The sequence below is a fragment of the Scardinius erythrophthalmus genome, assembly GCF_964197995.2.
Source record: "Scardinius erythrophthalmus genome assembly, chromosome: 21".
Lineage (NCBI taxonomy): Eukaryota > Metazoa > Chordata > Actinopteri > Cypriniformes > Leuciscidae > Scardinius > Scardinius erythrophthalmus.
In genome coordinates this window covers 27,998,294-28,014,675 of record NC_138241.1, presented here as the reverse complement: position 1 = coordinate 28,014,675, position 16,382 = coordinate 27,998,294, and the positions used below count along the sequence as shown (strand labels likewise).

The 16,382-nt window shown below is 39.3% G+C and overlaps 1 protein-coding gene across 2 annotated transcripts; it reads left to right on the top strand.

Moving 5' to 3' along the window:
* The first annotated feature begins 950 nt into the window (after positions 1-950).
* nsd2 (nuclear receptor binding SET domain protein 2) lies at positions 951-15,821 on the top strand. 2 transcript variants are annotated; one of them, XM_081351560.1, is made up of 24 exons: positions 951-1,210; positions 3,014-3,762; positions 3,923-4,115; positions 5,768-5,928; positions 6,042-6,503; positions 6,603-6,683; positions 6,779-6,950; positions 7,892-7,951; positions 8,083-8,192; positions 8,345-8,441; positions 8,559-8,677; positions 8,884-8,994; positions 9,809-9,932; positions 10,025-10,225; positions 10,800-10,979; positions 11,090-11,246; positions 11,416-11,618; positions 11,708-11,811; positions 11,977-12,246; positions 12,330-12,446; positions 13,222-13,363; positions 13,666-13,772; positions 14,049-14,244; positions 14,467-15,821. In XM_081351560.1, exons 2-24 carry the CDS (start codon positions 3,028-3,030, stop codon positions 14,775-14,777), a joined length of 4,413 nt encoding a protein of 1,470 aa, XP_081207686.1. In that variant the 5' UTR covers positions 951-1,210; positions 3,014-3,027; the 3' UTR covers positions 14,778-15,821. The 2 variants fall into 2 exon arrangements, with proteins under 2 accessions (XP_081207686.1, XP_081207685.1); XM_081351559.1 differs by having other exon boundaries at positions 1,194-1,297.
* The last annotated feature ends 561 nt before the right edge of the window (positions 15,822-16,382 follow it).

Genomic DNA, 16,382 nt, shown 5'->3' with positions numbered 1-16,382 from the left:
GTCTATGGCGGGGGCATAGAAATAGACTCATAAAACTCACAATGAAATGACCAACAATGCACGTTGTTTAGAGTTCAGATATCTGTAAAAAGCTACGTGTGGGAAAATGATGTAGCTTTATATTAATCCTAACTGTTAAGCACTGCCAATGAGCCTGTGTACAAGCAATGCGGCTTGTTTACTATACAGATTATTTTTTTTACAAACAAAAACCCTTGCTAAATATTAATTAACAGAAATGGGTATATATACTGCTTTTTGAAGCGTCAATCATTTTAATGGTTTGTGAACCCTGGCCAATGAGGTCTATATGATACGGGCCTTGGCGCCACTGTTGCCAGATCTCACTAGAAAAATAAAATAAAAACTGGTCTGATAGAATACGCTCCAAATACATGACTAACCTAATTAAAATGAGTATATTGAGTATGTTTTTTTAGTTACAAAGGGAGTCATTGTGTGTTTCATTGTAGCATAAATGTACATAAAACATTGCATTTGCTTTAATGGAAGTGTCTTGTCCATGATTCTAGCTTTTAAAAATCAATTCAGTGTTTCAAATACAACACAAGACTACAATTTTACGTGCTACAGGGGCCAAGCACTACCAACTCCCAAACCCGCGAATGTCTAGATTTGACAAATCAACAAGCAGAAAAAGTAGCTTATAATAAGCGCACATGGCAACAAAGTCTGGCGCGCTTATTTCCAGGTTGCCAGGCCCTCTTTCTGATGTACAAATCGACTATGCGCTCACCTCTTATTAACTGAATAAAGTAAAATATGTTTAATGCGGAAATTACAAATTCCACCAATATTTTATCTTCTACCAACTATCACAAATAACAAAGGCAAAAATATGATCGTTATTCTTAATACAATGACGTAAAACTCAGCACGCGCCATCTTTTCTAAGTGCAACTGGCAACAAGATGAACTCCCTCCCTCTTGCATCTGACGTCACATGGTGAGAATTGCCGACCGTCCTCAATTCCTCGAGCAGTGATCTGTGTACCTTTGCCATTTTTCGAAATAAAAACAAAAACAGATGATCTCAGACTCCCATGGCTTCATCTTAAACTACGAACCTGCGATGAAGTTTGGAGTACGCCGGGGATAAGTGAAGATGTTCAACGGAAAGTCAGCCGCGAAGAGAGTGATATTTGAAAAGGCCGGTTGAATTGTGCCGTCGCGTGTCAGCCAATCGGATGTGAGTATTTTTGGCGCTGATTGGGATGAGAGAGTTTCCCGCAAGCTCCTCAATACATGTCGGGAGTAATGGAGATGCTGCAAACAGGTTAATTTTCCCACATAAATAAGTCATGGCACATCATAGTTTGGGGGAATTGTTGTCTGTGACACGCTGCAGTGTGATATTAGAGATTTCCTCTTATAGATAAACGAGTCGTTTTGTAGTATGTCACTGACTGAGGCAGCTGCAGCTGTACCTCACTTGCTAGCTGGCTAAGCTGTAGTTCGCGAGGTTTGTCAGCTTCAGTTTGAAGAGTAAATTATTCCAGTTAGTTAATAAAACGTGCCATGTGGGCATAATGTGTAGCACAGCCCCAGACACCTCCTCAGAGGTTACACATTTAATAGCGTTGCAATGTTTGGGTCAGCTCAAGTTTTTTTGTGTTCTGTCGAGCCATTTCTTTGCTAACATCTTCTTAGCTCTATCCAGTTACTTTCACGAGCATACGGCTTGATATCTTTTACTCCACTGTGTATATACATTTCCTGGTATCTGTCTGGAATCTGAAGCATTTTAGCATTTCATCAGAGAGCGCAATTCCCACAAAGGTGTTTTAGTTTTATTTTGGTGTAAAAGTCTATTATCTGTATTCTCTTCGGTTATTTTCTTTCAGTTTGCTGTGGTCTATTAGGACGGTTAAACGAGTCCATCAGTGACTCATCCATAATCTCCCTTCACTGATGTTAACGAGGCATCCTGACTGTTCAGCCTGAATAACAATAGCTTGATAACTGCCTCTTGTTTAGGACCGAACGGACATTTGCATTTGAGCAGTCACTGTTTTACATAAAGCTTTTCGGTTTTAAAAATCTGATTTGTCTATTGACGTTGTGCATGTTACGAATCAAAAGCGATACGTTTGATATTTAATTTATGGAAGTGCTCATTTTGTATCGAATTGTATTGTTTGTATTTTTGCATTTGGTTTCAGGATTCATTTGAGGGAGGTTGCGTCAGGGTTTGTGCATTGAACTGAATTAAAGCGGCTGGCCACCCACTCGCGCACTGGCAAACCTTTCCACGGAAGCCATTTTAATGTGGGACCAAACCATTCCAGTTCTCAAACTCCATCCTCGGCATAACCCACTCAAATTTTTCACTTAACCAGTGTCCCACACGAAATGTAACTTCTTTATTTGTTGCTATTTAGAATCTGCAATACGCGTCATTCGCCACATGTGCAGTGGACAGAAAACTTGTTATATTTATTATATAAACGCGATTTTTTTTTTAAATCCTAGTCTTTATCTGTTTATTTTGCGATTTTTATATATATATATATATATATATATATATATATATATATATATATATATATATATATATATATATATATATATATATATATATATATATACACACATACACATACATACATACATACACACACACACTCTTAATATTATTATTATTATTATTATTTGTTTTATTTTAAATAAATTTTAATTCATTAACAAAAATGGGCCTGGGGTTCAAAGGTGTGTCCTATGATGTAGTTGTGTTTGCATTAGAATTGAACACTATTTTTCTTATAATACTGATGTGCTTTATACATTTTAAAGCATGAGTTGTAAAACTTTTCTAACCAAGGGTCACTCTAATATAAACATTAATACGCTAGAGTTGACCTAGTTTGTTAATTAACTACCTTTGCAATGCTCTATTTGCATGCATGTACATTTTTTACATCAGTCAGTGTAGTACCTTAGGTGAGGACTTATCTAAATTTCTCATTTGGTGTTCTTAATTTGTGTTTTGCAGGCCCCTGGTTTGTAATGACAGATAGTAAGGGGAGATCACTGCCTGCAATGCCAGAGCCCGGGAGTCCTACCACCATGAAACAGCCGTCTGATTCACCTGGTGGATGTAAGAGTCGGGGGGATGGGAGCACTGACCCTACTATGCTCATGGATAAAGCTGCTACCCAGCTGGCGGCTACACCTCAAGAAAATGTTCTGCAGATAATTGGCAGTCATGGTCACAACCACACCCACGAGCGGCTAAAGGACCTGACTTCCCGGTTGTTAAATGGCGATCAAGACAAAATTACAAAGCTCTGTGCTGCCACAGCTCCACAGCCTCTTCTCAAAGGGGTGGAGCCTCTTCCTCAACACGCCAGCCCTCCGAGGAAGTCCAGCGTTTCTCCTGAACTCACTTTCAAAATAACCAAATGTGTGGTAAATCTAGGTGGGAAGACAAGCCGATACGGATCGGATTATGAAGGGGAGAGAGAAGAGGAGACGGATGCACCTTTGAGGCTATCAGAAGGTGTTCTGTCCTCTCCAACTGGCAGGAGAGAAAGACGAAAGAAAAAGAGGGGGCTTGTGAGGAAGAGAACTCCACCAAATCGGAGACGTCCGATTTTAAACCCTACTGCGAATTCTGTTCGATCCCCTCTTCTGCAAACCACCATAAATTCGAATGACCTCACCATTGAACCATGCATTCTTCCCACTAATGAGCAGACTGATGGCGAAATACCTGCTAGTGTAAATCCCATACCTATCCAGGTATAGTATGGCGCACATTTACCTGCATGTTTCCCTCCTTCAATTGTCTTTAATAGTAAATTAGTTTGTTTTCTAATTTGTTGTTTGTCTTCAGGAAAATGTATTAACCCCTTGTAGACTAGATTCTATTCTTGAGACTTAGTTCATTTCTCTTTTGCAGCAGCCTGTGTATGCCTGTGAAGTGAGTGATGTTGCACAGGACGTGGATGATGTGAAAGTGAGCGGTACAGAGACCCAACAGCATGTGCAGTACTCAGTGGGAGATGTCATCTGGACCAAAGTGTCTGGATACCCGTGGTGGCCATGCATGATCACTACAGACCCACAGTTCAACATGCACTTTAAGTCGAAAGGTAAGGTGTGCTAGATCAGTTGACTTGTTGTTTTTCCGTGCTTTTAGCACCATTTCCTCAACCAACAACAGATTTGCATCATAACTCTCTTACTTAATTACTGTCAGTTTGTGGCAGTGGATGCCAGGATGATGCTTTTGTAACATTGGTTCCACCTTTTCATAATGATCTGTATTTAGACATGTAAAAGCCTAAATCAGATAGCTCAATCAATAGAACAGTAATGCTAACTGATAGATACTGACTAAAACATACCAGTCAGATGTAGAAAAATAATAGTGACTAGAGAACTTTTAATTTAGTTCAACTGATTGCAAAGGCTACATGAGAGTGAGTTCAAGAGTTTAGGTCACATGGCACACTGCATATTTTACCACCTATGGAGGAGAATCAGAATCAGAGCCCCTTTTACACAGAGATTCCGGAAAATACACGGATAATGTGTCCCGGGATCGTTTGATTTTGGTTCATTCACACTGCCAGTGATGTTCTGGAATCTGTGAGTGTGTTCACACACTCATCCCATAAAGACACGTGACGTCAGGATGTGATAACTCCTGTCAGATATCAGTTCTGCTGATATCTCCTCAGTAGCTCAGAGACGCAAGGAGCAAGGTCATTGAGGGATTTAAAGGTTACAAGAAATACTAGAACTGGATGATTAATTGTTAAAAGATCGCAATCGTGATTCAAACACCACACAATCTTATTCCTAAATGACAACAATTTGCTATGTCTATTAAACCTTTGACAAGTACGCTCACTGCAAAACACACACACACACACACATATATATATACACACACACACACACCTATATATATATATATATATATATATATATATATATATGTATGTATGTATGTATGTATGTATGTGTGTGTGTGTGTATGTGTATGTGTATGTATGTTTGCGTGAAATCTGCTGTGTTGTGACCGAAGGAGCGCCAGAGAGCACTTTTTTTTTTTTCTTTTTTTTTGGCAAAACACAACATGGAAGATGAGCGGGATCTCTAGGGTTGGTGGAAAATGACAGGTGTTTTTCCTGTTACTGTCAACACTGTGCAAACTTGTTTTTGAAGTTTTTCAGAGGAATTTATGTGACTGTTACACCTGTTCACCCAGAAAAGTTTCATAATTGGTTATTACGTGCTTTATCTCTTTTGCTCCAGTGTGCTGACTGCTGAGGGGGCTGCTGTGTTTACATGTATTTGTTTACTGATTGTTGCATCCAATCCTAAAATACAGCACATTGCAAAAAGGTATTTTCTGTGAGAAACGGACTTTGAGTTCGGGCTTAAAATGTAACCGTTCCGGTCGGGTTGTGTTGAGTTAAATGATCTCGGGTACTGGCCGGGTTCAGGTTTCAATTTAAAGCGTGTTCAGACATCTGCAGATGCAGATTATAAATGCTGAGAGAAGAGTTGTGACCCTATCAAAAACAACACTCGCATTTGGTCCAAAAAGATGGTTTGAAAGCTCTGAGAGGGGAGAGCACAGATCCTGTGGAAATTGTTTGTGAAAGTGTGACCCTGAACTAACATAAACAGAGAGAATGACTTGCTTCCAACTGTCAACAGGGCAGTATGAGAAATGTAGCACCTGTAGAAGTGAATTTCTTAATTTTTCATAGATATTTTTGCATTTTGGCAGTGAATAGCCGCACAGGATTGTTGTACCATGTGCAGTACTTCGGAGATGCCCCAGAGAGTGGATATGTCTTTGAGACGAGCATAGTCACCTTCTCAGGAAGACACCAGTACCAGTCACTTAGCCGCAGCAACAAACTACCCATTGATATCAGTGGAAGGAAGGTACAGTAAATATTGTGTATATATCTTTCACGAATGGGGGAAGTTTTTCCATACATTTGTTGGAATTTCATGAAACTAGTTGGTCTCACACTTCTTTGATGTGCTCTCTACAGCGGGCAGTTCCTCGTAAGTTCCGGGAACAGTGGGAGACAGGTGTGTCACAGGCAACCGAAGCATTGGGTCAACTAATAGAGGAGCGACTGGCCAAATTCAGCTTTGTTTATGAAAAGGGGAAACCCCAGTTCAATCCTCACATGCTACAAGAGCTTCAAGCACAACGCAGTCTGGAACCACAGCAAGACCAAGCTCAGAGGGAGTCTCAAGAGCTTGTCAGCCTCACTCCCCCCGACTCCACTCATTCTAGCCCCAACTCCACAATACCTACCACCATCCCAGGCCTCTTTTCCCACCCCACAGACAACAGCACTTCATCAGGGAAAACCACCCTACCCAGAAAAGCACCTAAAACGTCAGTGAAGAAGAATCACTGCAGACAGCATGACACAACACTGAAGTATAAGACGACAAAAGCTTCCTCTGCAAAACGGATCCCTCTGACTGAATCTACTGTTCAGGTAGCAGACAGTGATGTGGTTGGCATTGTTTAGCTCTGTGTAGGATAAGGATGTTATTGTGAGGCTAGATATGTAATGTTTCTAATCTTGGCATTGTAGGATTCCTGCATTTCATCAGAGACACCTGAGCGCAAGAGGAAAAGAAATACAAATGCTGGGAAACGGACTTACCGGAAAAAAGTGTGTTTGGTCTCATTATATCATGATCAGTGGTTCTGTGGTATTTTTGTGGTAATCACCTTTTCTTTATTTAATTTATCTTTCCATATTTGAAGGACCTGCTCTGTATTGATCTAGACCTTCAGCTAAAAGCTCCTCAGAAGAAACAGAGACAGATCAGACAGAAGTTTCCTGCAGCACCAAATTCAGTGAAGAAGAGGAAAATAAAAGCAGGTGTCAGTATCTGTGACACTTTAAGTGCAGTTTCCACTAATCCTGGACTTTCAGGTGAGACATTTATCTTAAAATGTAAAAACTGTAAAGGTCAAACAATTACCTAATCAGTGAAATTAGTTTTTTCTAAATTATACAAATATGTAATTTACTTCTTTAACCAACTATAAATATTAGCATATATTTATGGTATAATTTTAAAACGTAAACATTTGAAATGTATGTTATAAATAGAGGTGTGTGATTATCACGATTTTAGATTGTGAATAATTAACATGTCCTCACGATCTGCCTTTGAAGAGATATCTTAGTATTGTGCTACAGCGCGCATTCTATCAGTCCCAACGTAATGTGCAACCACATCACATTTAGCAACATAGCGGTAGGGTTACGCTCAAGTGACACTGCAGTTCTTCCCCATCACGAAAGTTTATTTTTTGCATGCTTTTTAAAGCCTTACCAGTTAAACTTCTTATTCGCACGCTGTTCTGACAAGATTTCTAAGTGCGTACCCTCAAAGTGCACGCTTATTAAAAGCCTGTCACAGCGCGCGAGTACTGAACTGTTCTCTTTCGTGTCTAATACGCACAATTTTACATAAACAGTCATTTATATCTTGAATGTAAATCGTTTGGATGCATGTCAGGATATTAGATCCGTGGTCTTAAAGTGACAGCATTTGTTATTTTTTAATAACAAAGATAAAATAAATCTAATCCACCCTTAGTTCGGCCTAAATGGTTTGTCTTTTTGTTTTTTTATCTTGTAAGGCTAAATTATTAAAAAAGGGAAATTAGGTTGGCTTTACTGCTCAGTGACGTGCAAAATGGTCTTTAAAACCAACATGAAAAAGAATTATGAAAAAAAATTGATATGATATTTTTGCCACATCATCCTCCCCTAATTATAAACCATCTCTTCATGCCTACATGTTTCAAGGCTGCCGTTGCATGTATTTTTGTTACTGTAGTAATTTTCTGTTTTTCTGTTATCAGATATAAAGGTATCAGTTCTAAGCCCAAATCTTTTGGAGAAGGAGGATGGCTCTTCAAAAGGTGTGTGGGTGGTTTCATTATTAGCTGCAGCACTAGTTGTTTATAGAAAAGGTATACTGAATGGAAAAACCTAAAAAAATGGTTATAAAAGGCTTCAAACGATAAGCATGCATTCTGACTGCTTCATACAGGAAAGAAAAAAGGCTACAAACGTTTACAAGAGTCAAAGGAGGATGTGGCACTGCAGCCTAAAATGAAAATCAAGCTTGAAAAGGAGTTGAAAAAGCAGAAAGGCCAAAAGGTGATATGAGAGAAAATGCCATGCATTAGTTCGAGTTCGATATTTTAGCATTCATTTTTAAATAATGAATGCAAAATTTAAATAAAAGAATAATTAAAAGAATTCAAATAATAACTCGACAATAAAATATTTTTTCTCTTCATTTCTGTCAGAATGCACCATCAGCTGAGGCCTCTGTCACTAAACCGAGGGGAAGAAGGCGGAAACCCGACAGGGATGAAAAAAGGAAACAAATGAAAAAATCCCCAAGTAAATCTGCAAACTAATATGAACTACAGAAACGGCTCAGGGCTCAGTCTAAATACTGTTCATCTTTGTGTCCTTTTTATATTTGTTTCTAAAATTCAGTTTTTCTTTGTTCCTCAGGTGAGGAGGAGACTCCTGCTAAAGTCAAACGTGTCAGGAAGCGGAAACAGGATTTAGGGAGACAATCGTTACCTGTCGCATCCAAAAAGCGCCGTGGATCATCTTACCCTGAGCCAGAGGTGTGTGTATTTTTTGTTTGTTTTCTAATACGTGAAATATCTTACTTAGAACCTGACAATTTGTAATTCCGTTGGAAAATGTGATTTGCATCATGTGTCTCTTGGTTTGAATAATCAACTTTATTTGGAACCGTAAATGAATGGTTTCTGTCAGTTTTGCCTGCCAGATGTCCTTTAAGTAAATCTAATTTTAATGCATATTTTAGAGTTTGCTGTGTGAGCAGAGACCCGATTCTCCCAGTGACAGTACAGACGAATCACATCCCTCAAAAAAGACGGAACGCACTGCGTGTGCCAAAAAAGAGAGCGTGTGTCTGGTGAGTGACCGGTCCGTGTAGAGAGGTGTTGATCTCTAGCATTAATGCAGAGCTGGGCAATAAAAAGATAACGATAAAGGCATTATATTGGTAAATTTGACCTGCTGGCACTTATAGCTATAAATGCCCCATTTTTAATCTGGTTTTATCTAAACAATTTTTAACAACAGCGGATTGTAAATAACACAATTTTAGTGAAAGTCAATGACTGGGAGACTATTTTATTGAAAATCTGTTATGTATTAATTAATGCAGACATTTATTAAAGGGGTAATGCAATATAATTACAGTATTTTTGTTATTAAGCTTTAGCATTTGCGCATTTGTATTTACTAAATGCATTCAGGTTGCTGTTTTTCATAACAAATACCATATAAACCATATAGTAACATTTCACCATGATAGTGAGGGGCTATGCGTGGTTTTACCTTTGGCTATCATGATCTAAATGTGTGATACTATGAATGACCATTGGTTCATTTTAATAAAAGGAGAGTCCTTACTCAATCACTCTGAATATTTAAATATATAAAAATGAAGTTGAACAGATGTTACTGTTTTTGTTTTCAAGCTACAGCTACTGTCAAATGAGCTTTTCTAAGAGACATGTTCTGACAATAAAGAGTAGTTTAAAACCACTATTAATGGTTTCTTCAACCTTCAAAAAATCTTCCTTTAAACTTGAAAGAAATAAAGATTTGGCATTTATTATGATAATTATCTATATCGGCTGATATGAAAAATTATATTGTGATAATTGTTTTGGCCGTATCGCCCAGCCCTACATGAATATGTTTGTGTTGTTGTTATCCAGGTGTGTGAGCAGACCGGGGAAGATCTAGTGATGTGTGAGGGACAGTGCTGTGGCTCATATCACCTGCATTGTATTGGACTTGAGCGATCAGCAGAAAAGGTGCTCTGCACTGCCTGCATCTCAGGTGAGATACACTGATGTCCTGTTACTGATGTTGTGTTGAGAAAAAGCAGCTTTTTCACTATTGTGAGCTATAATTTTCTTTCACTTTTTCAGGTGTGCATGTGTGTTTCACCTGTAAGAAGTCTGAAGGAGAGGTGCGGCGTTGCTGTGTTCTTCACTGTGGCCGCTTCTACCATGAGGCCTGTGTGCGGTTGAGCGCTCTGACCGTGTTTGAGAACCGAGGCTTCCGCTGCCCTCTGCACACATGCCTCAGCTGCCACTACAGTGGCCGTGGCACCGGCAAGGCCACCAAAGGTACAAAAAAAAGATATGAATGTTTACGCACTGTCGGCAAAGACGATGCAATATAAAGAGGGTCCAAATAAAAAAACATTTGTGTTGTGTTTAACTACTATGTACTAACATTTAAGTTGAATAATTTGATACAATGCACTTATTGTGTACATGTAGTGCTGCACTTATAATTGAATACCTGCAGTAATTATTTCTGTAAGTCCGTGTATAATTACACCGTTGACTCTTCCCCTACCCATTAACTCACCCTTAAACCTAACCATAACATGAAACCTGTCCTTACCTTTACCCGTATCCCACCCCGATAACAGCAGAAGAGTTTTGGAATGCAACATGAACACAATAAGTAGATTATACCAAACTATCGTTGTGTTTTCTTCATAAGTACAGTTTGAAAATGTAAAATATTATGTGGGACCTTTTCTTTCATCTAATTCAATTCAAACTGCAAGCAAACAACTACACTCTTCTAATAGGTTAAATGATATGAAAACGCTAAATGAATCCAACAAAAGGACTTATTTAGTTGGTGTTGGTTTTATCACCGAATACATTTCCTGTTGTCCCCTTGCAGGAAAGATGATGCGTTGTTTGCGCTGTCCCGTGGCCTATCATGTTGGAGACCTGTGTGTTGCTGCGGGCAGTGAGATGCTGTCATCTTCTGCCATTGTGTGCACAAACCACTTCAGGGCTAAGAAAGGCTACAGTCACCACTCTCACGTCAACGTCAGCTGGTGCTTTATCTGCTCAAAGGGTGCGAATTCCACTGTCATTATAAAGCTCTGTTTTATTCCTTTTTTAATGTATGGCATCTGAAGTTAAACATGACGGCACTATATAAATGGATGCATTTGTGTGTTGAAGGTGGCCGTCTGCTGTGCTGTGAGTCATGTCCAGCTGCATTTCACCCTGACTGTCTGAACATCGCTATGCCTGATGGCAGCTGGTTCTGTAATGATTGCCGCTCAGGGAAGAAACCCAAATACAGAGATGTTATCTGGGTCAAACTGGGGAACTACAGGTCAGTCACCACATACCTTTAGCTTAAACTTAGATTTGTATTTGTTTTATTTAGGGGTTTGGCGGTTTCTAGGGCTAGAGAGCGCTATTGAAAATGATAAAAATAACTAAGCTACATTTTAGCAAGGTAATTGTCCTGTCCTAACCTTTGACTTAATTTAAAATTCTAGATGGTGGCCTGCAGAGATCCGTCACCCTAAGAACATCCCAACGAACATCCAGCACCTGCGTCATGAGATTGGAGAGTTCCCTGTGTTCTTCTTTGGCTCTAAAGACTATTTCTGGACACACCAGGGCAGAGTCTTTCCTTACATGGAGGGGGACAGGGGAAGCAAATACCAACATACTGGCATTGGGAAGGTCTTTAAGAATGGTAAAATATTCTTTGTTTTAATATCTTATTTGTGATCACAGTATTGTCAGTGCTGTTGTGAAATGGTTCCTCTGTATCCATTTGTGCAGCCCTGCTGGAGGCTGAAACTCGCTTTAAGGAGATCGAGATGGAGAGGGAGGCCAAAGAGGCTCAAGAGAACAACAAGAAACCTCCTCCATACAAATACATCAAGGTATTGCCATTCAATATATGACCTTTATAAGACTCCCATGATCTTGAAAAACCTGGACATGTCGGTTTGATTTCCAGGCCATGACCATTTCTGTAGTCATTTTAATATTATGAATGTAGTGAGTCTGTTTAAAGAGATTTTAAAAGCTTTATTTTTTATTATTAGGTGAATAAGCCTTGTGGACGAGTGCAGGTCTACACCGCAGACATTTCTGAGATCCCCAAGTGTAACTGTAAGCCGTCAGACGAGCGTCCCTGCAGCTTTGAGTCCGAGTGTCTGAACCGCATGCTGTTATACGAGTGCCATCCTCAAGTGTGTCCCGCTGGAGAGCGCTGCCAAAACCAGGACTTCACCAAACGCCACTATCCCGAGACCAAGATCATCCGCACCGCTGGCAAAGGCTGGGGTCTGCTGTCACTGCGAGACATTAAGAAAGTAAGTCCACTAGCTTTTGAAAAGATTTAGCAAAGGAGATTTGCTGTATGTGATTGCTGATTTGCTGTTTCTGTGTCCTTCAGGGGGAATTTGTGAATGAATATGTGGGTGAACTGATAGACGAGGAGGAGTGCAGAGCCAGAATCAAATACGCTCAAGAGAACGACATCACACATTTCTATATGCTCACTATTGACAAGGTAAATAAAGGCGCCATGTGCTTGCTCTGCTTGTTACGGTACGAGGCTCATGCCTGATTTGACTGAACAGCTTTGTGTGGTACTTCAAGTCACAGTAATAGGGGTGGGCGATATGACCAAAATCTTATATCATGATATGAGTCATTTTATTTCACAATAACGGTATATATCACAATATAGTTATTTTTGCTTTAAAAAAATGTATACCATTGAAATGTCATCATTCTTATCACCATTTTCAATATTTAAAAAACTAATACTAGCCTAAAAGTAAACTGATACAGAAAGAGCAAAGAAAACAAACTACAATAAAACAAAGACACAAATGAAATAGACCTATCTGAAAAACTTCAAGCATTAGAAATACTACATAAAATTTATAAAGTAATCAAATGTATAAAAAAAAACAATGCATAGTGTTTACTACTAAATACATATTTTTTATTATTTGTTACAAAAGCGATTCAGTCAAGAGCAATGAGATGTTCGTTTTTTTTATTATTATTTTTATAGTAATGACAGCAGGTAAATTTGGATGCTGTCACTTTAAGACCGACTGCATGGATCCAATATATTAGTGTTTTCTCTCTCAACTGTTAGTTAATTTGAGTCATAAATGACTGTTTGCTTGCAAATACATGATCACTTGTTTATTTATAGGCGTCTATTTACTGTTCAAGCCCAATTAGGTGGAAAAATTTCAGTTATCATGCGCTCTGAGCAGTGGTTTAATGTAACGTGTACCTTCATTGTGCTATACACTGTTTGCGTGCAGGATCGGATTATAGATGCGGGACCCAAAGGGAACTACTCTCGCTTCATGAACCACAGCTGCCAGCCCAACTGCGAGACTCAGAAATGGACGGTTAACGGAGACACGCGCGTTGGCCTGTTTGCCGTGTGTGACATCCCTTCTGGTGAGCTCACATTCTAAACATAAGAGATATGATGGATTTTTACGTGAACGTGAATTGATTTTTGTTTGATTTATAAAATGGAATCTTGTTATAAGTAGTTTAAAAATATTTTTGGTTCATTATGAAACTGGCGGGACAGATTAGATTGGCAGGCCCTCTGCATATTATTATAAAAATGATATATTAAATTTACTACATTTTCTAGCTATCGCCCCACCTATCTTTTGTTGTCAAATCTTGTTTTTTTATTTTTATTTTTTATTTTTTTAATTAACTGGCCATTTGTGTGTCAATGTTTTCAGGCACTGAGTTGACATTTAACTATAACCTGGACTGTCTTGGGAATGAAAAGACTGTGTGTCGCTGTGGAGCTCCTAACTGCAGTGGTTTTCTAGGTGACAGACCCAAGGTGAGTGACTGTTACTGCCTCTGTCATTATTGATGTCTTGCTGGTGTGGTGTAGTGGTTAAAGCCCAGGCCTGGTGTTTAGAAGGTTTGAGCCTTGTAAAGTATGAGCTATCACCTTTGTGACCTTCAAAACATTTTGTCCCTATAATATTTGTTTGGATAACAGCATCTGCTGCATAACTACTTTATTACTTTCCACTCCTTGAACTGGTTGACAATGTATATGCAAATGGAAGTCTAAATGCCTTGACACTTGCTTTTCACCCATCAACTTCAGAACGGTCATCCTTCTGAGCCCAAAAACAAGCATCAGAAGAAAAAGCCCAAGCGGAAAAGGTCCCGGAACGAAGGCAAGAAGTCTGAGGACGAGTGTTTCCGCTGTGGTGATGGAGGAGAGCTGGTTCTGTGTGACAAGAAGGGCTGCACTAAAGCCTATCACCTTTCCTGCCTAGACCGCACCAAGAGACCATTTGGTAACCTTTACTCTATAATCCGGACAGTCAATTAAAAAACAAACAAGTAATTAATCATGATTAATCGTACCTAACGTTAAGGTTTTTTAAAACTATAATAATTTTACATTCAATGTCCAAATGAATGTGGAAACGACAAAGACAATAGGCTTTAATTGTCTTCTGTCCCTTTTTTAATTTATCCATGCACAACGTTTACATTTGTGATCCGCTTTCTTCCAGGTCGCTGGGACTGTCCCTGGCATCACTGTGACGTGTGTGGAAAGAACTCCGATGCTTTCTGCCAGCTGTGCCCTAACTCTTTTTGCAAGGCTCACCAGGAGGGGGCGCTGCGGTCTCACCCGCTCTTGGGCCTGCTCTGCTGCCAGGAACATGAAGACTCCGACATCCGCCCTCAGGCAGAGCCCCCGCTGGAGCACAGCGCTGAAGTACCCTCATCCACCAAACCACGCAAGTACAGGCGCAGAACAGAGGCCAAAACCAGCAGCAAAGCACCTCTCAAGAAGAGGTCCAGAAAGTCTGCTGACGTGTAGTGGGATATCGAACTATGGGACCTGCCTTTCCTCCCAGTAATCCCGCCGACCTCCTCCTCAGCTCCTGCCCCAAATGATTCAGTGATCTTGACGTCGTGTGACTGTTCTGCCAAGCTGAAAGCACTGTATGTGTCTGATCAGGGAAGCGTGTTAACACTGTAGAGCTCCTCAGAGCTGCCGAATCAGGTCTCCCTCCACTCACACTGCCTCCTCATGTTCCACTTGTGTGTGTGTGTGTGTGTGTGTGTGTGTGTGTGTGTGTGTGTGTGTGTGTGTGTGTGTGTGTGTGTGTGTGTGTGTGTGTGTGTGTGTGTGTGTTTGTGTGTGTGCGTGTGCGTGTGTGTGTGGATGCATGCACTGCCAAATAGACGACAGAGCCGACAGACCGAACACCTCATATAAACAGCATTACGGACGCCAAACTTGAAACCTTTTTTACGCCGTTATGAATCTTGGCATAGTTTTTTTTTTTTTAAACAGTAGATATGTATATGGAAATGTATATGAAAGACCAAAATTATAATTCTGGATTTATTGTTAGTAAAAGATGCCAGAAGTTTTTGTTTTTAACAAGTGGTATCTTTAAATAAGACACTATGGGTAGCCCTTGAATTACATTTTTAGAGTCAGTTCATATAACTATAGAGCAGCACAATTTTTTGTTTATTATATATAGCTTGGTTAAATTTTGTAGCTCATTTTTGAGTTTGAGTAACCAGGACGTTAGGATGTTAAATCTACCTATTCAGAGTTTTAAAACGGCAAATCATGACGGGCTTCTTGTGATACGAGAAATAAAGCTATTTCAAGCAGTTGTGGTGTGATTTTTATTCATTTGAATTTACATTTATTTATTTGTTTAAAATTGTCAATTTCAAACTTCAAATCACATTTCTGTTTGTGGTTTGTTGCAGCATGCTGTTTGTTTTTTTTTTTTTTTTTTTTTTAAGAACAAAAACTGGGCAAGAACAAATTACATTACCCTACACAACGGCAAATTAGGCTATTTTATCATTTGAATTGTCAGGTCAATTTAATGTCCGTAAAAAAAAAAAAATTGGATATTTTTGGTTATGGAGTGGCAGTTTTGGTGTTGGTGATAAAATGATTGTCCGTTATCACGGAATTACAACAACAATATTCATCAGTGAGTAACTTGCAGTCTCCAACCATTTGAGACAAATCTTCCCCACTGCAGCAACACTTTAACAAAAATCTGCATTTGTGAAACATTTAAAAGTGCATACAAAAGGAGAGGACGATCAGTGTGTAAATTAACCCCACATTATTTCTGAGAGGTCTATCATCATCCATTTAAGTGCTGAACTGAAACTATTGAACATGAAGTGCACCATTATGTGTGGAATTGTAACGTGATAGTACATTGTTGCTCAGTTATGAATGAAATTGTAGCATATTGTATGTATTCTGCTCACTTTTCTCCCCCCATTTATCATTATTATTATTTTTTTAACAAAAACCGTTGGCATCAGGCAATAAACATTTCAAACAGTAGTATGCTACATTATCACATTGTATGTGTCATCCAGTTTGTCATCATTCAACGTAGTCTAGATCTTTGTCTTAACAAACGAGTCAAACTTT

Coding starts and splice junctions, on each gene's coding strand:
- nsd2 (XM_081351559.1), top strand. CDS start 1,267: ATGTCGGGAGTAATGGAGATGCTGCAAACAG. Junction 10,980..11,089: donor GTGCTTTATCTGCTCAAAGG/GTGCGAATTCCA, acceptor TGTGTGTTGAAG/GTGGCCGTCTGCTGTGCTGT. Junction 14,245..14,466: donor CCGCACCAAGAGACCATTTG/GTAACCTTTACT, acceptor GCTTTCTTCCAG/GTCGCTGGGACTGTCCCTGG.